The following is a 24,346-nucleotide window of genomic DNA, read 5'->3' on the forward strand; positions in this document are numbered from 1 at the left end:
CCATGAATATATATGGCTTCATTATTAAAAAGCAGTGGAAAGATAAGCTCTAATTGAATGAAAATGGTTTCCTGTAGAGGGAAGTAATGGAACAAGTTGGAGAAAGAGATGACAGCCATACTTCTCTGAATGTACCTTGCTTGCACAGATATCTGACTTTGAACCATAAAGTTTGTGTTACATGTTTATAGAAACAGCAACCACTAAATAGAAGTCAAAATAAAACAAATGAGCACACTGTTCATTGAGCTAACTACATATTGAGTTGATGGATGAACTATACCAAGAGAAATTAAAGTGACTTTAAAACTATATTTTAACTTTGCATCCTTAAGAACAGAAAGAACTGCAAAGAAGTTTTAAGTTGCTTTTAGTTATTATATCATTAATACTACTATTAATATTATTATTATGAAACTACAGATATAAAATATGGATATACCAAATATACTATTATATATAAACATACTATATATATAAATACAATATATACACTGTACATATACCATATATCCCACTATATATATAGTCAAATATACTCTTCTATATATACATATGAATAGATAACTGACAGATAAAATAATTTTTTAAAAATTTTAGTGTATGAGAAAAGAAATACAAATATAAAATTAAAGAAGTTAAGGGAAGCCATATAATCCTAAATTTGGACTGGAAATAACAGTATGAATCTGTGATATAATTTCTTTACCCAAAAATATCCTAGCTGTGTCTACTGAAAAGTTTAAGAAATAACAACCAACCCAGTAGTCATGAGCACTCCCAGGGCCCAGACTGTGGTCTCTATTCAGGAGCCAATTTGAAAGGGCTCTCAGCCAAAGATGGGTCAATTTGAAAAAGAAAAATTTCTGCAAAGGCTTAAACATAGCAAATATTTTCAAAATCCATGACCTCATAGTAATACACACACACACACACACACACACACACACACTTTTTATTCACTTTTGGAGTATGCTAGAAAACCAATTATTATTCTTAAAACTAAGTGGTGCATAAGGAGAAAAAGTCAAATATTTATCTTGTCTTTCATACATTGTTCTTCAGGACAATCAAATTGATGTTGAAACAAAATTTTTTTTTAACTTTGAGACACGTATTTACTTTCCCTCATCACCAGTCATGGGTCACTGTGAGTGAACTGGGTGGCTGCATATGCCTTGGAAGGAACAGGAAAACATTGCTGTTGAGTTCTGTGGCATCCTATGCAGAACTTCAGTCTTTGGTGATAGGGTTAGAGTTTCTGATTTCACAGCCCCACAAGCTTCCTTTAAAATGATCTAAGGAATTTCCTTCTTTTATAGGAGTATTCTAACAAGAAAAAATAATAAAGACAGTGATGGAATTAGAATATTACGGTTCTGAAACCCACTAGAGAAATAACAAATCCAGTCACTAATCACCAATGCAGATAAAAAGCTGATAAGGAACCAGATCCAAAGAGGGTAGGGCTCCAGACACCTGAACCCAACAATCAAGATCAATGCCACATGAGAGAGACAATGGATATTATTGGCTTCCTTATATGATTCGGGAGAAAGTTATAACACTATCAGTGAAAGTCTCTTGACAATAAAATCAAACCTCAATATAATCAAATCTCTAGATCAAACTATCAGTTTATGGGAAATACATAGAAAAAAAAAACCCATGACAATGACCACAAAGACACAATCAGACAAATTCTGTAGTACAGAAAACTTGATTTCTCCAACAATAATAAAAACTAAAGTAAAAGGAGAGAGAACCTGCAGATTAAAAAAAAACCTAAAACACATTTCTTTATTTGAATAGACGACCTGTTAAAATAAAATCATGAAAAAATTCAGGGAAATTGGAACACTGACTGGATATCTGATGATAACAAAAAAGTCTTGTCAATATTTTAAAGTATGATAAGGGTATCACAGTTACTTTTTAAGAGTCTTTTTCTTTCTGAAGATATGAACCGACATATTTACAGATTAAACAAAATGTCTGAGATTTGCTTCAAAATATTCCTTTTGGGGGTCCAGGGGGTATGATAGATGGAATAATAACTCCCCAAAGATCTTCATGTTTTAATATTCAGAACCTCTGAATGTTACTTTATATTGTAAAAGGGACTTTGCAGATGTGATTAAATTAAGAGCTTTTGGATAGGGACGTTATCCTGGATTATCTGGTGAGCCCAATGACATCACCACAATGGTCCTCATAAGTGAACCAGAAGGATCAGAATCAGAGAGGGTGGTATCATGACAGAAGCAGATTGGAGTGATGTGCTTTGAAGATGGATAAATGTGCCACAAGCTAAAGATACGGGTGGCCACTCGCAGCTGAAACAGATAATGAAACATTCTCCCCTTGGAGCCTCCAAAAGGAAAGAGCCCAGCCAACACTGCAATGTCAGCCCAGTGAAACCACTTATGCACTTCCAAATACTAGAACTAGAAGAAATAAATTTGTTTCAGTGAACTGTTTGTCATCATTTGTTTTAGCAGAAATAGGAAATTAACAGAGTAGGAGAGTTAGTGGGGGTATAGCTGAAATCACTTTGGCCACATGCTGAAAATTGTTGAATGTGTGTGATGTGTACATGGGGGCTCATCACCCTTATTCATTACATAATTTCTCTGGTTTTGTATATGTTTGAAATTTTTCTTAGTAATTAGGGTGTTTTTAAAGTCTTACTAAGGGAATTTAAACCAAAAATCTATTTTTGGAGATACTGCTTTCAAGTTGTGTATATATGGCTCATATGCAACTCTGGAATGTTGTGCCAACATTAGTCTCAGAGAGTCAGGGCTCTCAGGGAGGTTGAAACAAACAGACCATGATTCCCTAAGAGTAGTCCCATTGGGACATGGGCAGGGTGCTTTCTCTTCTTGAGCCTCAGCTGTCTTATATATTTGGGTTAATAACAGAGCTTCTGGGCAGCCCGGGTGGCTCAGTGGTTTAGCGCCTGCCTTCAGCCCGGGGTGTGATCCTGGAGACCCAGGATCGAGTCCCACGTCGGGCTCCCTGCATGGAGCCTGCTTCTTCCTCTGCCTGTGTCTCTGCTTCTCTCTCTGTGTGTCTCTCATGAATAAATAAATAAAATCTTTAAAAAAAAAATAACAGAGCTTCCATCTCATTGGGTTATTAGGAGGCTTAAGTAAAATAATCCATTTAAAGTATTTAGTGGGTTATCTGACACAGTATCTCATAATAAAGGTTAGTTCCATATTATCATGGCATGTCATTTCCAGCTTTCCAACAAACATTTGAAAAATGTCTCAATCTGTCTCTATCATCATTACTAGAGCCCTCTAAAATGTATTCGTGGCATAAGTATTTAGAACCTATTTGAATCATCCATAGTCCATTTTAAAAAGCTCTTGTCTTGGTCTGACTGTTCTGCTCTGATGATCTCCCAAGATAATGAGCAACCCAGAACCAGAGGTATCGCAGAAAGCCCAACAGGGAGGCTCTAAAGAAATTTCTACCCTGGGAAAATAACTGGTTGGCCTCTCAGGTTCCAAATGCTCTCTAATCCTTTCCCTCAGGATGAATGCCTCTGTTCCTGGTTTATCCTTCAACATGGAAGTAAGAATCAGAACTCTCATTATCCTATGTAAACTGAAGGGAGAGCTTCCTTTTCCTGTCCCCAAGTTATCTCTTCCGCTGAAGCAGCTGCAAGAAAGGTCAGACCGGCTCTTTGAGGAACAAATTTGTACTTGTCATTCTGTGCCTGGCTCCTTTTCAGAAGCTCTGCGTCTTCTGCTAACTGGTGGCTACAGGCTCTTCATGGGGCTTCAAGCCGGAGTCTAGGCTGATGCGCAGAGGTTATGAAATAAATGGCATTTTTTTTAAAAAACACTGTGATGTCTCTCAAGTCCACTGAAGCCCCTGGAGTCACACACAAGGAGATGGGGACTCACAAGTCCATTAAACACTTTGCATCAAAATAGTTAGCAAGTTTGCTCCTGGGAAGCAGTGGAGGGAAGGGGAAGAAGGGACGCCTGCAGCTTGGCCTCCTCTTCTGTCACAGGAGTCACAGCATTTGGGAGGGATGGCAGTGAGTCAAGGGGGGCTGTCTAGACATGTAATGAGTACACTGATGTGCAAAGTCTGCAATAGTTTTCAAATTGCTTAATGCGCTTTTGAATTTCTTGAAGAAAATGACAATGCAGATTGGTATTACTGGTTCATTTTATTACAATCCTAGATGGGTCTTAAAAGAGCCAACAACAACAACAACAACAACAACAACAACAAAATCCAAAAAACAAAAGAACACTGGTTGACAAAATGAGGTGTGGCTACACACATTTAAATCAGTGCTGCCCAGGATCCCTGGGTGGCTCAGCGGTTTAGCGCCTGCCTTCGGCCCAGGGAGTGATCCTGGAGTCCCGGGATCGAGTCCCACATCAGGCTGCCTGCATGGAGCCTGCTTCTCCCTCTGCCTGTGTCTCTGCCTCTCTCTCTCTCTGTCTCTCATGAATACATAAATAAAATCTTAAAAAAAAAAATCAGTGCTACCCTTCTTCTAGAACCTCCACATCTTCCTTGGCCTTCTTATAGGAGTTAAGAAGACAGAAGCAGCCCCCAGTTACTCCCTGAAAATCCACGTAGACATGAGGGGGCTGGTAAAGCAATGTCTGTTACCAGGTTTTCATTCAGCTCATTTTTTCACATTTTCTGAGGACCTCAATATAGGGGATGATATTTATTTTCCTGACTTAAGACGGATAAAATGGTCTAAGAAGAAAATGACCAATAATGCTGATTTTAAAGGTTGTCGATTTCATTTTACGTGGCTGTCGTGGCTGGAGTGTCCATTTCATTGTTGCTCAATCAAGCTCAAACTCTGAGGGGAGGCAGAGGCTAAACATGCAGGGGGAGAGGCTGGCTAGTGCCACTCTGAGACCACGGGAAGGCCGGCCGAGTGCACACACACAGCTTCCCATCCTGCCCTACAGCCCCCGAGACGTGCTTCTCTCCTGCTATCTTCCTCCAGGTGACTTGGCTTGGCTTGTGAGTCCTGAAGATGGCAGCGTGGGGGAGTGTGGGGGGGGGTTCCTACAGCTGCAGGAAATACCATTTTGCAGACATAAACATCTACATCTGTAAGGGAGATAAAAAGCCACCACTAACTCCGAATCACCGAAACAGCCACAGCTTCAGAGAAAGAAAAATGTGAATTTGGGGTGGAAGTGAGGAGAGTCCTCCGTGTTGTACCTTGCCCGCCAATGAATAGCGGCTGGCTTTTCTAGCTTTTGACCTGTTGAGCCCTGAAAGTACTGAGTACTGTCTCGAGTGTCTCATTGTTATTATTACTAATACAGCTATTTTGTTAAACAGATGCTTAACTTCCAACCCACGTCTCACAGTCTCCGTTGGTAAGGAAATGCTGACTCTACTTCTTGGAGCATAAAGGAGGGCAGCCGTAGAATGGGAAAGATGCATGTGATTACATGTGATTAATACAGATCTGAATTCAAGACTTCAAGAGACAAGAGAAGCCAACTGAGGCTTTAGGGGGGTTGTTGATGGTAATTATAAATCACATCCCCAAGCTGCCCATTCTCATGTGTGGAAACCAGATCAGCAGTGTCTGTGATCCATGTCATGTAGTGGATTTGAAGGACACTGGAAAAGCCTACCCTGACTGACATCACTCCCAGACCACCCATCTCTGACCCAGGAATTCCTGCTTTTAGACCTTTGAATAAAGTGGTAGTTGTCTCCCAAATATTTATTTATTCCCTGAAAGAGTAAGACAGTGACTCGGTTATCCTCACAGTCTCCAGTTACAATTGGCCAGGATCCATCACATGAGGGGCATGGGGATATGTTGTCAAGGGGGCTGGAAAGGCTTATGAGGAAGAGACAGAGCCAAGCATCACAGGCCTCACACTGGAACTAGGGCCCATGTGCCCTCTAAGTGGCATATGGCCACTGCTCCCTGGAGACGCTTGTCTGCTTTTCCCGAATACTTATAGCCAGTCTATTCCTCTCGGGCTCAAGCGGTGCTGACACCTCAGCATTGACTATGACAGCAATTGGCTGCTACATCAGTCACCATTTTCTTTATCTGCCTTCCAAATCCTCATGTCATGAGATCCTGTGGCTGTTTTTAGGAGTCAAACTTGGACAGGGCCAACCTACTGGCCAATTTGCTCTCACGAGACCATCCCTCAGGGTGTGAATCTCTCTGTGGATATTGTCCCACTAAATCTTAAATAAGAGTCCTTCCTCCTGGATAGACTAAAGTAGCCTGAGACGAAGCCAAGATCCTATGATCACAGCTACTCTAGAAGGGTCTAAATGCTGACAACCTGGAAAACAAAGATGGGACCAAATTCATTCTGAAGCTAGACGGTTACACTTGACTAAACCCTTCTAGTGCAAAGCATTGAGACACTTAAGAGAATCAGATAAAGCCTCCTCCAGGTGAGACCCTGCCCCATAGGCCCGCAGGAGGGCAAGGCAACTTACAGAAACACATTCCCCCTTCATGCTCTAATAACCCACATGAATGAGCGCACTGGCACCAAAGCAATACTCAAGAACAATCTCCATCTGTAACTACAAGAGTGGACAAATGCCATTACCAAAACAAAAGTAAACTCCACTGAATGGCAATAGATCAGGAACATTCTAGAGACAGAGTGTCAATTAAAAGAGACAGGCTTGAGTTCACATACAGAATAGGGAGACGTAGTGCCGTGACCCATCTGCACCAGGGAAACGCATCTAACTAACCAGGGCGTTCGCTTATTTTCCCATTTATAGAATAATAGAGGAAATAACTCAGTCAAATTGCTTTGTGTAACTGTCACAAGTCATCATCTTGGTGATTCTCTTCTCCTCCTTAGGCCACTAAATAATTTTCACGATTTCTTTAGGGGATTTTTTTTTTCTTTTTTTAAGAAGCACAACCAAAAGACCCTGTTTTGGTGATGAATGGGAGCTAAAGAATTATCTTTTGCGGCTTAGCACACAATACCGTCACATAAAATTCTCCTAGCTCAAGAAATGTCATCTTTACATCAGCAGCAACAGAGGGAAAAACCTGCTTTCCGCCTGAAGCAGTTGTGATAAGGGATTTAGAGCCCATCCTGGTGTGTGTGAGCTTCCAGATATAATGAGATGCAAGCAGCACAAAAAGTGTCTGCTGCTCTCCGCTTTCTAGCTAACACTCGCACAGCTGTTGCATGACTCAGGCTGGCTGGGAGGTGGCAGGGTGGGGAGGGAAAAGGAGCAAAATGAGTCACAGAAACGTCGTGTGTAATATTTTGTCTAACCTACATTTGCCAAGGCTGCTGCAGGGCTGGCATCTCACTTTATTGAGATAAGGACACTGAGCAGAGTCTTAAAACTGCACACTGGAAGTGAGCGTCAGAAAAAATCCCATGAGGAGTTTTGCTTGTATTAATCATGCAGCTGAAGCTAACAGGTTCATACCATGTTAGCAAATTAAACTATCATACAATCTTGACAACGCTTCTCTGAATCCTTAAAAGTCTTCTCATTTTAATTAATGACAAATTGGTTATCTACCTACTGGGGTTTCCATTGATACAGCAATTAATTTTCTTTAAGATTTCTCAACTCCCTGCCAAAAGGCATCAAAAACACTCAAGCTATAATGGTTTCTCTTGAGTTTGCAAAAATCCCCTTAGCTTGGACATTCCCTATTGATTAATTAGAATTGCCTTTTTCGAAATGTGACAGGCACCTTGAAATGCACACACTCTGAAGCACACTGGCGTATCTGGGGTGCCAACAGGCACATAGGCTCATAGAGCATAGTGGACATCACCTCTCTGTGGTCTCCCCTAGTAATCACAACTGGTGTCTCTCAGCCACCTAAACGAAACAGAGTAAAGAAACAGTAATCACTGGGCATCTGGCCAAGCCTTGAGCCTCCTTGAAAACTGGTTGATTTCTTAATTGATCTCAGTGGACAGAGTGATCGTATCACAGGTTGAAAGCAGAGAAACTTCGGGTTGAGCTGCACAAACCACAGTAGAATCTGCTGGCAGGGCCTTCTGTTTGAAATTACAATCAATCTCCTATCTATTCCCTATCCTATCCATCAAAATCACAGTCATCTTTTTTTGTTTGTTTTCTCAAGCTACTTTTAGAAATGGCACCAAGTCCAATTAAGCCTTGATGCATCAGGGACAAAGATAGTGATGACAGGTGGCTATGACCTCCTCACAGGTATTCTGACCTTTTAGTCCTGACCTGGCAATTAAAAGTCTGTCTTCTCCATGTGCCACGTCACTCTGCTCCCCAGATGCTTCCTGCCACACTCTGCACTGAGCACTCCCCACTCTTTGGAGCTCCTCACTAGACAGGCTCAGAGGGCTTCCATTCATGCTTTCCCTTCTTCCCGTCTGCCACCCCCTTCTCTAGCGCAACATGTTTGCTTACTCAAAGGGAAATGTCAGAGGGAGAGAAGCAAGTATATTGGAGTTACTTTCCTCAAAAAATGCTGTCCCTGAGGTAACTGTAGCCTGAGCTCCACAGAGCATCAAGTTGAGGTACCTTGTAGCTCCATGAATCACAGAAGAGATGGTAAATTCTTCCCAGCTTTGGAGCCTGGGAGCTCAGGCCTTTCTCAAAAATAGTGAAAGGGAATAAAGGGAAAAGGAGAAAAAATGAGTGGGAAATATCAGAAAGGGAGACAGAACACGAGAGACTCCTAAATCTGGGAAACAAACAAGAGTGGTGGAAAGGGAGGTGGGCGGGGGGTGGGGGTGACTGGGTGACGGGCACTGAGGGGGGCACTTGATGGGATGAGCACTGGGTGCTATATGTTGGCAAATTGAACTCCAATAAAAAAAATAAAAATAAAAAAATAAAATAAATAAAAAACTCCGCAACTGGCCAGACTGGTTCTAAAGACAGAAGTTTGCTCCAGGATCCTAGCCATTTGGTCGCACAAACCATGGGAGGCTCTAAACCTTTGTCACAGCCATTAACAAGAACTCAATTACCTCATTTCTTTCCCTCCTCACCCTCCACAGGAGGTGCTTACAGCTGGCTAAAGGGCAGACAGCAGAAAAAAAGCTGTGTTTCAGTAATATACAAGGGTTGTGAGACTCTTAGTAGAGGTTATTAGCTACAACCAAACATCTCTCTTCTCCCCATAATTTTACCAGGAGGATAGGGGCTCTCTTCTGGATTAATAAAATAATATTGTTTTCTGTTTGTCTTTTTGGTTTTTTTTTAGAGACAGAAAGAGAGCATGAGTTGTGAGGGTGGGAGGTTGAGCAGAGGGAGGTGCAGAGGGAGAGGGAGAGAGAGAATCCCAGGCAGTCTCCACACCCAGTGCAGAGCCCAACCCAGGGCTTGATCTCATGATCCTAAGCTGAAATCAAAAGCCAGTTGCTGAACTGACTGAGCCACCCAGGTACCCCTAAAATAAGGATTTTTTTTTTTATGGTTTTATAATTTTTTATAGTCCAGAGCTACTACTAAGGTAATAATAACTAGCATTGATTAAGCCTTTACTGTATATGAGAAACATTCTTTATCTTACTCTATTATTTGTCCATTTTAATAACAGGAAACTGGATCTTGAAGAGACTTATTGACTTAGTGGCAGCCCACAGCCCAAAAGTAGCTGCACTCAAACTTAGATGATGTGACTGCAGAGCCTGCACTACATTGTGATCTAATAATCACACTACTGGGTATTTACCCAAAGAAACAAAACACTGATTCAAAGGGACACATGCACCTCTATGTTTATACCAGCATTATCTACAGTAGCTGAGATATGGAAGCAGCCTGAGTGCCCATTGATTGATGAATGGATAAAGAAGATGTGGTGGCTATTACTCAGCCATCAAAAAGATGGCAATCTTGTCATGGATGGCCATGCAATCTTGCCAAATAAGTCAAAAAAAAAGTGAAATACGTCAGTCACAGGAACACAAATACCATATGATTTCACTCATATGTGGAATTTAAGAAACAAAACAAGCAAGCAAAGGGAAAAAATAAGAAAGAGAGAGAAACAAATCAAGAAACAGACTCAACTATAGAGAACAAATGGATGGTTCCCAGAGGGGAAGTGGGTGGGGGGATGGGTGAGATAGGTGATGGGGATTAAGGAGAGCACTTGGCATGATGAGCACCAGATACTGTATGGAAATGTTGAATCACTATATTGTACACCCGAAACTAGTATTGTGCTGTATGTTAACTATACTGGAATTAAAATAAAATTTTTAAAAAATTGAAATGTCTCAGGTTCTCTATATAATCATCAAGAGAGAAAATGTTTGAGGATTGTTTTTATGGTCTCCAAGGAAGGGAGACCCTTTATATTAATTCCTGCTTCTGGGCACTGCTGGTCAGTGTACCTAGAAGGGAAGAATGGGTTCTGGCCCCACTTTGTGGACTGGGTATAGAGGCCAGATGGGATTTGGGTGGTGATAGCACTTCTAGCCCTGAAGTTAAAACACCTAATCAGAGGACTTGGGTTTCTAGAGCAGAAGCTCTGCTTTCTCTTTCTGGAGAACTTCTGACTCCCCCAAAACATAAATACTGTTAGCCTACTGTTGCCTGAAAGCCTTTCTGATACAAAAGCAGTCAATAAATACATATTTTGTGTGTTATGTATATTTTATACCACATTCTTACAATATGGTCAGCATCTCCTGTTTTTTTTTTTTTTCCAGGAGTGATTGGTAACAGCTACATGAACAGGTACTTTTGCATTGGTTATGAATGTGTTCATGAGGACTTTCCAATATATTCTCCAAAAACTGCCTTTAAAGGGTGCCTGTTTGGCTCGGTCCATTAAGCATACAGCTCTGAATCTCAGCTCAGGTCTTGATCTCAGGGTTGTGAGTTCAAGCCCATGTTGGGCTCCACACTGGGCATGGACATACTTTAAAATATATGGTGGGGGGAAGAGGGAGAGAGAGATAGAGAGAGAGAGAATACGTCATTAAGGAAATCATAAGGAAGAGAAAATACATATATAGTAGTCTACTGGATTTATTTAAAAAAAAATCTGCATGTAAGTGGACCCAAACAGTTCAAACTCATGTTGTTCAAGGGCCAGATGTATAGATGTGTAGGATCAATTTGTCTGGTTTTGAAAGGGAAATGTGGGCTTGCTACAAATGTATCAATCGATGGACGAAGTCATAAGTATTTCCTGTGTGAGAGGACAGGCTCTGAGCTGGCCATTGAGGCAAGAAGGCAGGACACAGACAGTTAAAAGGGAAACTCATGTCCCAAGGCAGTGTGATCAAAGAGCAGGCACGAGGTAGCCGGAAGAGAGGAGCCAGAAGAGGGAGAAATCAGCGTGGGCCACATCTGCTCCAATGGAATCGGAAAGGACGGACAGGGTTCAACTCCGTAAAGAGCCTGCTCCTCAGGCAGGGATAAAAAGTCTCCTGCTAATGAGAGAGAGAGAGAGACAGAGCTGATACAAACAGCCCCCAGCGAGGAATGCAAGTGGATGCAGGAGGGTCACACCAAATCAGGGAGGGGAAAGAAAGAAGCCGAGACTCTCCGTATTTCTGACGGCAGAGGCCACGCAAAAAGGGGTCAAGGCCACGCAGAAGCAGTGAGAAAGGCGCTGAGCTCGCCGTGAAGTGAGGTCTGGGGAGAGAGGTAACACGTTTGACGTGTGTCCATTAAGAAAGAGAGGAGGAAGGCATATGTCAGCAACGGAACAAGAAAGTATGAAAAAACAAATGGAGGTGTCCACGTGGGTCTGCTTTCCTTTTCTTTGTACAAGAGGGGGGAAGGGGTTCCCATGGCAGCCAGTTGCTTATCTCCTGGCTGCCATTTCTTACATTCATTTCCCTCAACAGCTTTTGAAATCAGTTCAATATGGGTTGAAAATGGATTGTTCCAGGTGTACAGGAACTTCAAAATTACCTTGCATAATTTGGCATAAAGGGCATTATACATGAGACCTCAAAGAATTCCATTCATTGTTCGGGGTGAGCAGCCCCCATGCCTGCCATGAACGCTAGCATTGCCAGGTCAGGTTTGCAATACGCTCCTAGGATAAGCAGACTCTTCGGCTTTCAGCTATTATGCTGCTAAGGGCCAGACACGTGAATAAGGCTCATGAATTCTCGCCTCGAGTCCCCAGTAGCTGCCCCAATCACATTTCAGATTCCCATGCCTCCGCACGTTCTAACCCTGCTTCTTCACTCTCCATGCCTTGCTTCTTTCATCGTCTTTCTGAAGCCCGAGTGTCTCTCAGCATTAACTCCCTTTTTCCTTTGTGGATGGATGGGGTGGGTGTATGCTAAATGCAGTATCTGGTTCAGTATTAGAAGAATAAATAAAGGAATACTATCTTTGGCACTATCTCTGCTACTTTTTATTATATGTCAACTCATCAGTAATGCAATCACCAGCATGCGCTATAGTATTTGTTTCAAAACTTGTATAATGTAGCACTGCATACATATAAAACATTTCAAGAACAAGACCACTTTTCAGAGACAAATTTTTTTTTTTTCCAAAGACAAAATTTAAATGGGTAAACTGAAGACGTAAAATAGAACTCTAAAAGGTTCTTCCCACACCCAGGGGGACTCGTGTGTGAAACAAGTGCCCCAGAGAGCATATCTTCAGCTGTGATTCCCATCCTCGCTGGATTGTGAGCAGTCAGTCATGACACTTGCTCTTGGGTGTGACTGATGGGCTCCGGGAGCATTAGGTGAGGGAATAGACCTTGGTCTCTGAGGCACTGTCCCTTACCTTCCAGAGGGCATGCCTTTTGAGTGCAGGGACGCTGCTTGGTCTCCTGCACTGTGCTGCCTTACACAGAAGGTCAATACAATTTCGCCAGATGCCTACCCAAACTCTAGTCATCTGACTCTCAGTTTCTACTGACTTCCGATGTGAAAGCAAAGCCATCCACACAGGCAAGCTGAGAGGTAGTAGGAGATCCAGGTAGGAAGCTACCAGGACCTTTCCCTCTCTGCTCATCTCTGCTGGTTACCTCTGGGTGTTCATTAGCAGAGTGAGTTCACCCAGCCACCACTTCCCATCAAGCTGTTTGTATTGAAATTTCGAAATAATTAGAAACTAATCATTATTTTAAAAAAAGAAGAAGAAGAAGAAGCAAATCACCTTTTGAAAAATATGTTAGTCTCTAAATTTCAAAGTAAATTTCAGATGAAACTGATGTATGTTAGATAATCCTTTCTTTTTTTTAATAATCCTTTCTATAGCTAAGAAGGGCCTCTAAGAAATATCTAACAATTTCTACATTCGAAAAAAAATTTTAATGATTTTTCTGTTTTCTGATTACAAAAGCATGATACATACTCCAAAGGGGAAATAAAACCACTTAAACACAGAAGAGCACAAGGAAACAAAGTAATCTATAATCCAGTGAGCTGTACTTAACAAAGTTTTCATATTCAACTTCAGAAAAAAAAAGGTAGCAATAGAACTGCAAGAAGCTAGAAGAGACAGTTTCCCATTAGTCATGCATACAAGAGATTCCACAAGGTTAAATGGAACCACTACTCCTTAGCCATAGGGTAGAGGGTTTGATGCATGCTACCGAGGGACATGAGTTAGCCATTGAACAATAATGAATTTCTCCTGCACCGTGCTTAGAGATATAAGATATAACATATGGCCAATAAAATATGTAACCTGTCGATAGAACTTTTGAATATTTCTGTTGAGTCTTTGGGAAAGATAGCTACTAGGGAATATATAATAAGGGAGACAATGGAAATTAAAGCAAGGTTTTACCATAAAGGAAAATCAGCCAGACCAAAATATCACATACCTCTTAACCTCTAGAGACAATAAATCTGAGAGAGTAATAATAAGTGGGGAAAGCTCTTTTAAGAGTAGATTTGTTGTTGTTCTATTGTATTCTATACCATTAATATTGGATGGCAAGACAAATGGATTTCTGGGGCATTATATCTTCTTAGGATGCCTTAACTTTTTGAATATAACAGTTGAAAATAGAGTATCAAGATACAGTTGCTATCTAGCCATTTTCATTCTTGCAGTAAATATAATTTTACTGACTGTTGACCACATGCCAAACAGCACACTAGCCACTTGGAATACAAAGCAACTAAGGCATAGAACCCATTCTCTAGGATCTCATAGTCTAATAGAATCAGATAGAAACCATTTCAACAAATTGCTGTAAGTGACCCCCACTGTGGTACCAAGAAGGAAGCAGAAGGCCATAAAGGCTTTATTGATAAGGCATATTATGCTGAGCCCTGAGGATGAATGTGCACGCAGAGGCTAGGGAGTGAGGGCTCCCAGGTCAGAGGCAGTAGCAGCGGGGACAGAGAGGAAGGCAGTAGGGCCTGGGTCCATGGCATGGCCATGTGATGCCCATGACAGCCACCCTCCTGCCTCTCCAGCTAAGAGAAAGGAAGGAGGAACATCCCTGAAACAAGGGAGCAAGGAAAAATCCCCAAGTAGTATCTCTCCTTTGCGGAAGGGGAAACAGGAACACACATGTATCTAACTTATAACTCTGATTTTTTTTTATCTGTTCATTTTCTTCTGGAGAACAAGGCGTGTTGATGTATCTCTGCCTTTTGCTGACACAGAGAAATGGTAAGCCATGTTCTCCTTGTGCCTAAGCCACTCCCTGTTGGTGAGGTTAGATATTAAAGGAGAGAGGGTGACCTCCTTCTGATCCATAGACTTCTGGTCCATGCACTATTGCTAAAAGACAGTTTTCAAAATAAATAGAATAACTATGAATGTCTATTTTTCTATTGTAATTTTGTGTGTTTATATGTGTGTATGTGTACATATATGTGTATATTTATATATATGTCTATATTTATTCTCATGTATATTATATGAAATGAGTTTACGGGTATAATTTACAAATACATGATTTTACTATTTATCTATTGTCAATTACACTTGACTGAATAGGTATCCTGAGTATGTAAGATAACATAAGATTTAAGTGCATCGAATATTTTGCAACTTTAACGTAGTTGGATAGAAAATAAAACCATGATCAAAAAACAAGTTTTTGGGGAAAAAAACTTTGTGAATTTTTATAAGCATTCAAATTCAGAAGGGAATTTCTTTTCTTCTTCTTCTTCTTTTTTTTTTTTTTATATAACTCAGATTGTTACATGGCAAATCTTCATTTAAAAATATACTAAAAGCCCCCACTGAATATTTTCACACTTGGTGCAGGTATCCCTTTGAACTGCTAACAGAATCGGACACTTCCTAACCCACTAATTCACTTGACTTTCTTGATAGAGAGTAGGATGCTGAGCCCACCAATCTGTCTCAGTGTCACTGACATAATAACAAAGTTATTGTTGTCATTTAGATTTATCTGCCAAATCATGACTGGCCAGATCCAAATCTCACTGTAGCACTGATTGTAAATTGTGTCCTCCATACATTCAAAGGGGGAAATGAGCAATCTTTTCAGTTCTCAGCCACTTCCTTTCAAAATTCCTGGAAGACCAAGAGAGGCTACTGATGGTGGTAACAAGTAACAAAGACTCCCATTAGCATCTATCTCCTTGCTTTGGTCAATATCCTGCAGTATTAATTGAGCAGCCACTGAGAGGCAAACCATTCCACTCGTGAAAAGAACTGGGACTGTGATGGGATCATGCAACCTTTGCTCCTTGGGCCCAGGGGGGAGGACAGTTCTGTCGTGGGAGGGAGAGGTTGACCATTTCCACACTTCTCATGGCATCCAGTCTGGCCTCCTGATCTGAGGCGGCAATAAAACTCCCTGCACACACCTTGTGGTACACATAGCCTCTGCTACTCTGCCTAATGCCCACTGCTTTCCCTTCTATTCCAGTGTTTCTAGCACACCAGTTCAAACCATCTGTACCAGGTCCCTTACAGCTTCCAACAGCAAAGGAAAAGCCCTGAGGAAGTAGGCCTAGGATGGGTCAGCTGCCGCTCTAGTCATTTGAGGCTGTTGACAGATCCTAAGTGACGAATGTATGTGAGTCATACAGCCCCATGGCCAGAGGGGCAAGGAGGGAGGCAGAAGGTGATGGAAGATGGGACTAGGCGGGGGGAGGGATCTAGAAGTTTGTTACATTCACTCAACCATTCACTCACTAATTATTTGTTGGATACCCTTACACTGTTCAGCACCATCAAATCACAAGATACATACTGAACAAGACAAATGTGATCTGCAATACCTGTCATAAAGCATTTTGAAAGTGAAAAGAATTCAGGGAAAGCATGTTTCTCAGTGATGGGGAGTCACAGAAGGCTTCAAAGAGGGGATACGTAAAGCATGAAGGATGAAAAGACGTATGGCCATTGAGGGTGGAGCTGGGAGCGGCCACAGTGGTGCATGCAAAGGGAATGGCAAGAGTGAGTGTTCTGATATGCCATCATGCCACAGGGAGGACACTGGCCCGTCTCAGGCCAGAGCATCTGACCCTCCTGAAGATGACTTCAAATCCCTAAATATTGGGCCAAGCCTTATTTAAACTGCCATTTTTCTAGGTCATTGTGATCTAATATCAGTAATTTCACATGGCTCAATCTAATACTTCTATGGATGACATCCCTTGAACATTTCCCTATCTAAATTAGTTTCTCCACAGGAAAAAACACACAGTACCATTAGGAAACATAAGAGAACCAGTACAAGTAGTAGGACGGTGGCAGAATGATGATGAATGATGCTGAAGGACACACAGAGGCCATATGGAAGAGTTTGAGGAGCTACAGTAAGATCTTTGAGCTTTATCCTTAGGATGATGGGGATGACCACATTTGTATTTTAAGATGCTCACTCAAGACCACCTGGAGAGTGGAATGAGAAGGGTAACATGAGACAGAAAAACATAAAAAGTAGCTATGATGGTTGCTCAGTAAGAAAAGACAGATGCAGACGAGCAGTGGAAGGTGGGAGGGTTTGAGGACACAAAAGAGGCCAGCCTGGTCGGACTCGGTGACTTGGAGCAGGAGTTGAGGGCCCAGGAAGTGAGCATAGTAGGTCCATGGGGCCACACAGGGAGCCAGGCACAAGGACCCCTCCAGGCGGGTGATGGGCTATTCTCTGGGCTGGGTACATAGCAGGGAGAGCTGGTTTGGAGGGAAAAGGATGAGTTCTGGGCATCCCTGTTCACTCAGTTCTGATGAAAAGGAGAGCAAAGATCAGAAGCAGCAGGAAACGAAGGGAACTAATGTTTGCTGACTGCCCACGAGATGTGGACTTTATCTCTGCTGTTTAATAAAATCCACACCCTGACTCTAGAAGGCAGGTATCCCTCCTTCAGCTTGAAAGCCAAAGAAGATGACAGTGAACATTTACTGGAGGTTGGTAGTTGGATAAGCTGTAGAGCTGCATTCTAAATGGGCATGCATCTCTCCACCAGTGCCCAAGCTCATACGACCCCAAGCTGCCAGCCAGTAACCTAGTGGAACCTATGGTGTGTGTCATGCTTATGGCTGAAAAATGGGAGCTGGATAAGATCAACAGGAATATGCTGAAAACTTCCCCAGGCACAGACAGGAAAAGGTGAAGCTGGACTCAGAGCAGAGTACCTGACCCAGACAAGTATCTTACTTTCTAAGGAGGGGAGACATTTCCCATGAGGATGCTCATACCTGCATGCCCTCCTTACCCCACACTCTCTCCTGACCATCTTTGTCATAGTTCCTCCCTGTGTCTGGGGCACTAGAAATAGATAAATATCAGTCAATATTAGAAGAACTTGCTTCTCGAGGCGTAGAAGAAATCCCATAGTACCTTCCTTGCCCTGCAGAGCAGAACTCAGCAAGGCAGCTCCTCTCAGTGTCTCTTAAGGGACAATATTTTAGCCAATGGCATTATCTCAGTTGACAAGGGTTTAAGACATAGCCTATTTAAAGAGTTATTTAACAATTCCAAAATAGTAGCAAAACAGTCCATAAAGCTAAATGACTCCCAGGGAAGAAAGTACACATTACATTCTCATACTTGTTTCCTTAATTAGGAACAGATCCTGGTGGCTGGGATTTATTTTCATGAGTACACATCCACAAAAATGAGAAACATCTTGACGTGCTGCAACATCCGTAATGTTTCTCAAACTGAATTCCTAATTGGGTTTAAAAAAAAAAAAAAGGCAACCACGAATTTTCATGCTGGTTTTGAGTCAGTTCAGTCAAACAGAACCTAAGATGTGCACTTTTAAATATTGTTCCAAAACATGTATAAGCTGGGTCAAAATCTGTAAGACCCACTTCAGACATTAAAAAGAAAAAAAGTAGAAAACAGACCAAGGCATGAATTCGGAATTTAACATGGCAAAGAAGATTCTTCCTATGGAACATGAAAACTAACTTGTGATCTCCCCCAGACATTTTTAAACAACCTAATCTATTTACCTTTTATAAAGAGGAGAAAAGGACTGGGTGATGTTTATATGGCACCTGCTTGAATCCTGTTACAGAATTCAAAGGACTCCTTTCTCTGTGTTTTTCTGTGAACTTATTACAGAAATTGGCTAGGCTTTTTCTTTGCTTTCACTAAATTCTGTTACAGTTAGGAATCCAGGTGCACCATGGAGGCTTAATGAAGAAATTCTCATCCTTACCTACGCAGCTTGTCCTCAAGCACTTCCATGTACTTCATAGTATTCTCCTTCACATTCATTTCTGCAAAACAAAAATCCGAAGTTGATGCACTTGTACTCAAAGATTGAACAAAACCCAGAAGTGCTCAACTAAAAGCCTAAAACTCTCAGTCAGGCCAATAGTAATGATAACATCCTAGGTTTGGAAAGCCCTTAAATCCACTGAGATGGCTGTCTGGAGAGATGTGCTGGAAATGCTCTGAGGCCTCCAGGGTCTCTACTAGAGACAGAGCGTCCTTGTGCTGTGTTTTCAAAGGCAGCTCATTTGGTGGATGGTATGGAAGCTGCTGTGCTCTGTGCCTCCCACCATTCCCCCCTGGTAGTCAAGAGCTTGGTTGCAGAGGATGGAAAAAAAGACCAGAGTGGGAAACAACTCTCATCCTGTGGATGAACCAGAAAAACTTCACCAGTAGTAGCATGGGACTGCAGACCCTTTCACTAGACACACAGGGAAATGTGATCCTGACAGTATTTGACATAAATGGCTCAGCTTCCAAAGCTGGAATGTCAGAGGCCCTTTGAGATAAACTCAGAGCCTCGTGATTATCAAATGTTGGAGGAATAGATGCTTGTTGTGCCCCAATGGATTAAAGAGGCATTTAACTAATAAAAAGAGATTTGGTCCTTTGTGAGTGAAGAAAATTTTTATTTCTGACTTCTTAGTGGGTTTAAAAAAAAACCATTGATTTACCATCATCACTTTTTTAAAAAATAAAGGGAATAAAACGGGGGAGGGACTCATCCTGTTTTACTATGTAAGTAAACATTTGTGTACTAAAAAAGAGAGAGAGATTCGGTGCACTCTGGGCAAGCCCAGACAGCCTCTGTTTCCTTCTCTGGGGAAAGAAAGTGCCATGCTCTCAAGGTGATCACTGATGGAGATGTGAATATGAAGCACCCAGAAGAGCAGGTGGCAGCAGAGAAGTCCCCATCAGATGGTAGCTGTAATTAGTGATGTTGCTGCCATTCCTATCATGACCATTATTATTGCTATTGTGGAGTTCATTAGTGTTTTTATTCCAACCTATATTCTCAAAGGCAAATCATGCATTGACACTCTAAAGTTGGGATGTGTGGAAAGCAGAATCCATACTGCCTGACTCTGCCCTGAGCCTGAGCCTAGAGGACACTCATGACCTGATTTTGTCAACATGTTTGTATTAGGGTATGGGACAGGGGGTACATTTGTAACTGGAAAAAGTATCTCAAAATTCCTCATAAAGAAACCAAATATTTACATAGAAATTCAAACAAAAGTTCTGACTCATGAGTTCATAATAGATAAAAATAGAAATGTACCCAGTGAAAGCAATTATTTAAGTTGGTTTCTTTATCTTTTTGATTTATGCCAACCTCATTTACAACTTAAGGTGTGTTGAGGTTTTTTTTTTCTTTCTCCAAATAAATATTTATTTTTAGCACCTACTGTGTGTTGGGTACTATGCTAGCACAGAGAATAAGGTGCGGTGGTAAGAATCCATGAAGCAGAAATCTGTTCACTAGTTCATCTGGAGCAAGTACTACAAATTTAGAACGTCCCAACTGGAAATCCTCTTTTTCACATTCTACACATGTTTATGTGCCACACACTGTTCTAAGCCCTTGGAATAAACCTGTGAACAGAAGCAATAAAGATTCCTGCCTATATAATGCTTCATTCTGGTAAGGGCAGGTAATAAAGAATAAACATAAGAGTTTCACAGAAAACTAGAAGTTAGTTAGTACTACAAAGCAAGAGAAAAAAGGGTATCAGAATGGGGCTGCAGAGTGGTCAGGCATCATTAGGAAGGTGACATTTGAGTAAAAGTATGAAGAGGTGGGGGGAGCACATGAGCAGCCACACTGGGAAGATCAGCGCAGGTGGAAGGACCAACCTGTCTAAAGGTCCTAGGACAGGAGCACACCTGACTTCTCCAGCAACATCTAGAGCAGATTTTGTCTGGGAAAAGAGATGAAGGCAGAGAAATAGCTCAGCTCCCACCATGCATGCCATTGTGGCAAGCTGTGTTTCCATAACATAGCCACAGTAATATTCCCAGCCCCACACCCTATTCCAGAACTTGGCTGTTCTCCATCAAGCACTGAAATCGATTTCTCTCTTCTTCAGCCTGAACAGGCTATGACATTACAACCAATAGAGAATGACAGGAAGGATGCTCTTTAACCTCTGAGGCTAGGGTCCAGCTTCTGCCCACCTCTTTCTACTGGCAACTCAGCCACCAGGTTGTGAGGAAGCCCAAGCCACATGGAGAAGCCATGCATAGGTGTTCTGGCCGAAGGCCCAGGAGAAGCTTTCAGTCAATAGCCAGATATATGAGTAAGCAAGCTTTCAGATGATCTGAGCCATAGAGTCTGAGGGACCCAGACATCATGAAACAGAGACAACCCACCTCTGTTGCTCCAGGTCTAAATGCCTGACACACAGAATTTGCACACACAATAAATGACTGTTAAGTAATTAGGTTTTGGCATGATTTGTTATATAGCTATGGCTCCTGGAAAGCCATGTCAGGATTTTGAGTGCTCTGAGTGAAATGGGAAAATACTGGAGAAGAAAGGTGACAATCTGGCTCATGGCTGCTATGTTGAGATAGAGTCTAGGAAGGCACAAGAGAAGTCGAGAGACGGGAAAGTTAGAGTGATCATCCAGAACGAGGTAAGGGAGACTGAGACCATGGTGTTCCAGGAGTGGGTGATAAGAGGCAGATTTTGGATATAATTTAAAGATAGATATGGCAGGAGTTCCTGATGGATTGAATTCAGGTGTGTGAAAAAGAGACCCATCAAGAATGACTGCAAGGTTTTCACTCTGAGTCACTGGAAAACAGCATTGCTGTCAATGGAGATGGGAAGGTTTCACAGGTGAAACCAGTTTGGGGAGACGAGCAAGAGTTCAGTCTTAGACTGAAATTTGCTATGAGAGTAGAACTTAAATGTTCTTACCAAAAAAAAAAAAAAAAAAAAAGGTAAATACAAGTGGTGATGGATGTTTTCATTAACCAGATGAAGAGGGAAGGGGTTCTTTCACAACACACATATGTATCAAATCATCATGTTGTTTACTTTATTTTTTTAAAAAAATTTATTTATTTATGATAGTCACACAGAGAGAGAGAGAGAGAGGCAGAGACATAGGCAGAGGGAGAAGCAGGCTCCATGCACTGGGAGCCCGACGTGGGATTCGATCCCGGGTCTCCAGGATCGCGCCCTAGGCCAAAGGCAGGCGCCAAACCGCTGCACCACCCAGGGATCCCCATGTTGTTTACTTTAAATACCTTACAATTTTATTTGTCAATTATACCTCAATACACTGGAAAAAGATAAAAATAAAAGCAGTTGAGAAACTCAAAAAGAGTCCAATTTTGGATCTGATAACTTTGAGCTGAGCCATCCGGTGGGGATGTCAAGGACAAAGTTGGATATATGAGTCAAGGAAAGGTCTGGCATGCAGATGGCCATTTGGAAGATATTGGCAGGTGAAGCAGTGAGTCTAGATGATATCACTTAGGAAGTGAGAGTAATTTAAGAAGCTCTTAGTGATCATATGTAACTATGGTTATATTGTGATAGCATCTTTCATCCAAAGGGGAAAAAATGCACAGCACCTCCCTTGAGGATAAGAAAGCCACACTCTTATGTTAAAATTAATCCAGATATATTCCATATTAATGATTTTGTTCAGAAATCACTACATACTTGGCTCATCTAAGCATCCAAGTCTCCAGTTAGTGACATTGCTGGACCCAAACAGGAGCATAGGCAGTTTCATGTGCTTTTCCACTTGCCTAGAGGCTGCCATGTGACAAGGATGTCACACTGAAATCCCGCCTTCATTGGATCTTGACCCATCTCCCAGCCAGGCAGCCTAAAATGCCTTGCATGCATATGCACTAGGTTGACTCACAACCTTCCAGAAAGGCCAGGACCATAGACAGGGAATTTAAGTTTTTATCTTCCTAAATAATATACCCAAGTTGGGGTGCCTGGGTGGCTCAGTTGGTTGAGGTCTGACTCTTGATTCTCACTCAGGTCATGATCTCAGGGTGGCGAGATCAAGTCCCACATTGGGCTCCATGCTGGGCATAGAGCCTGCTTAAGATTCTCCCTCCCCATCTCTAAAGAAAAAAAATGCTCAAGATGCAGTGAGAACAGAGCTCATCTTTTCTTCTCTTCTCATCATGCCTCTGTTTCCTTTTTTCCTAATCTGTTCTTAGAGTGGACACTAGAAGAATGGTAGTGGTATTGAGGCAAGCTTCTGAGAACCAAGGGTAGTGCTGAAGGAAGCTGAATACTCCGGGTCAGCAGGCCTCCTAATGAAAAATGCAGAAATATTTCCCCTCCTCTCCATTTGCTGAGGGAATCTGATATTCAGAGTTGGGCAATATTGTCAGAATGGAATTCATAGAATTAATTTCATGAATCCAATTAAGCAAAAACTGATTGATAATTAAGTGCAGTCAATCTGTGAAAACATTTAGCAGAGTGTGTGGTACAAACACAAATCAACATTATGGGAATTTAACCCGGGTTCTACTTCATACCAGGCACCATATGAGGCACTATTTAAATCTAAAAGAGACATGGCTTCAAGGGATACAGAGATAGCTACGGGGTGAGACTCTAACATGGATGTCTCCCTGGAGTGCACAGCAACATTTTCCATAAATCTTCATGATAACTGATAATCCACAAATGCCCCCGAGTCTGATGAAAAAAACACTACCAAGTTGCCCAGCAATATCCTTTTTTTTTCAGCAATATCCTTTTAAGCATACACAAGGAAGGTAAAGGAATGTTAAGTAGAAAACAGGCCTAACTTGGTTTTAATGCATTTTCTCCTTTGTTTGCATCATAAAAGGACAGCAATATTGGTCAGGATACTAGTATAGGAAATGAGCAACATCCAGGCAGACTCACTATCAGATTGAAGGAAGCAGTGATATGGAGAACTTCAGCCCTACCACCTTTTTGATGCGTAAGGACAGCATCATGAGATCAGGACAATACCACCTCAAATTTGAAAATGGAAACCAAAGAGACTCCATCAGTTTAGCATGAATCACAAAGTTTGTCTAACATTTGCCATTTTCTCAGAAGAATTTGCCAATAACATAGTAATTCTAGTAAACATCTAGTTTGGCCTCACTTTACAAAAATAAGTCATCAGATTTTTTTTTTTAAAGATTTATTTATTTAACCATGAGAGACACAGAGACAGACAGACAGAGAGAGAGGGAGAGGCAGAGACATAGGCAGAGGGAGAAACAGGCTCTTCACAGGAGCCGATGCAGTGTTCGATCCCGGATCCAGGAATCACGACCTGAGCCAAAGGCAGCGGCCCAACCACTGAGCCACCCAGGCGTCTCAAGTCATCAGATTTCAAATATCCTTATTCAAGGTTCGATTTAGACACAATTAGCTCCCACTAGTAAAATCCTCCAAAAGGAAGATGTGAAAGACACAGGAGGAATTACAGAATTCTGAGAAATTTTCAAACATCTAAAATAGTATTCTTCTGTTGGAGTGAATGAAAGAATTACTGTTTTTTTGAATAATCAAACTCTGCATCGAGATGGAGTAGTAACACTAGGCTAATGAAGACCCAGGGAAGTCAAAGACACAGAAAAATGGACTTATAACTTGTTTGTCTTGATATGTGGGATGGATTAGTGTTGTCTAGGACCTTGAAAGATGGTGGAATCCATGATGTGAAGCACTACACAAGTCAACTTTTACACTGG

The 24,346-nt window shown here is 41.7% G+C and overlaps 1 protein-coding gene across 6 annotated transcripts in view; it reads right to left on the reverse strand.

Moving 5' to 3' along the window:
* DISC1 (DISC1 scaffold protein) overlaps nt 1-24,346 on the reverse strand; it is a 351,152-nt gene that overhangs the window by 57,828 nt on the left and 268,978 nt on the right. For 4 of the 6 annotated variants that reach the window (XR_007410095.1, XM_049108923.1, XM_049108924.1 and 1 more), the window contains one exon: nt 18,567-18,627. Coding sequence is in view for 2 of the 6 variants with exons in the window: in XM_049108923.1 (XP_048964880.1) it covers nt 18,567-18,627 (61 nt within the window). In the remaining 4 variants the exon portion in view is untranslated. Of the gene's footprint in view, nt 1-18,566; nt 18,628-20,479; nt 20,545-24,346 lie in introns of those variants that run through there. The other 2 variants (XR_007410097.1, XR_007410096.1) reach the window with 1 other exon arrangement.

This window comes from Canis lupus, chromosome 4, assembly GCF_003254725.2.
Source record: "Canis lupus dingo isolate Sandy chromosome 4, ASM325472v2, whole genome shotgun sequence".
NCBI lineage: Eukaryota > Metazoa > Chordata > Mammalia > Carnivora > Canidae > Canis > Canis lupus.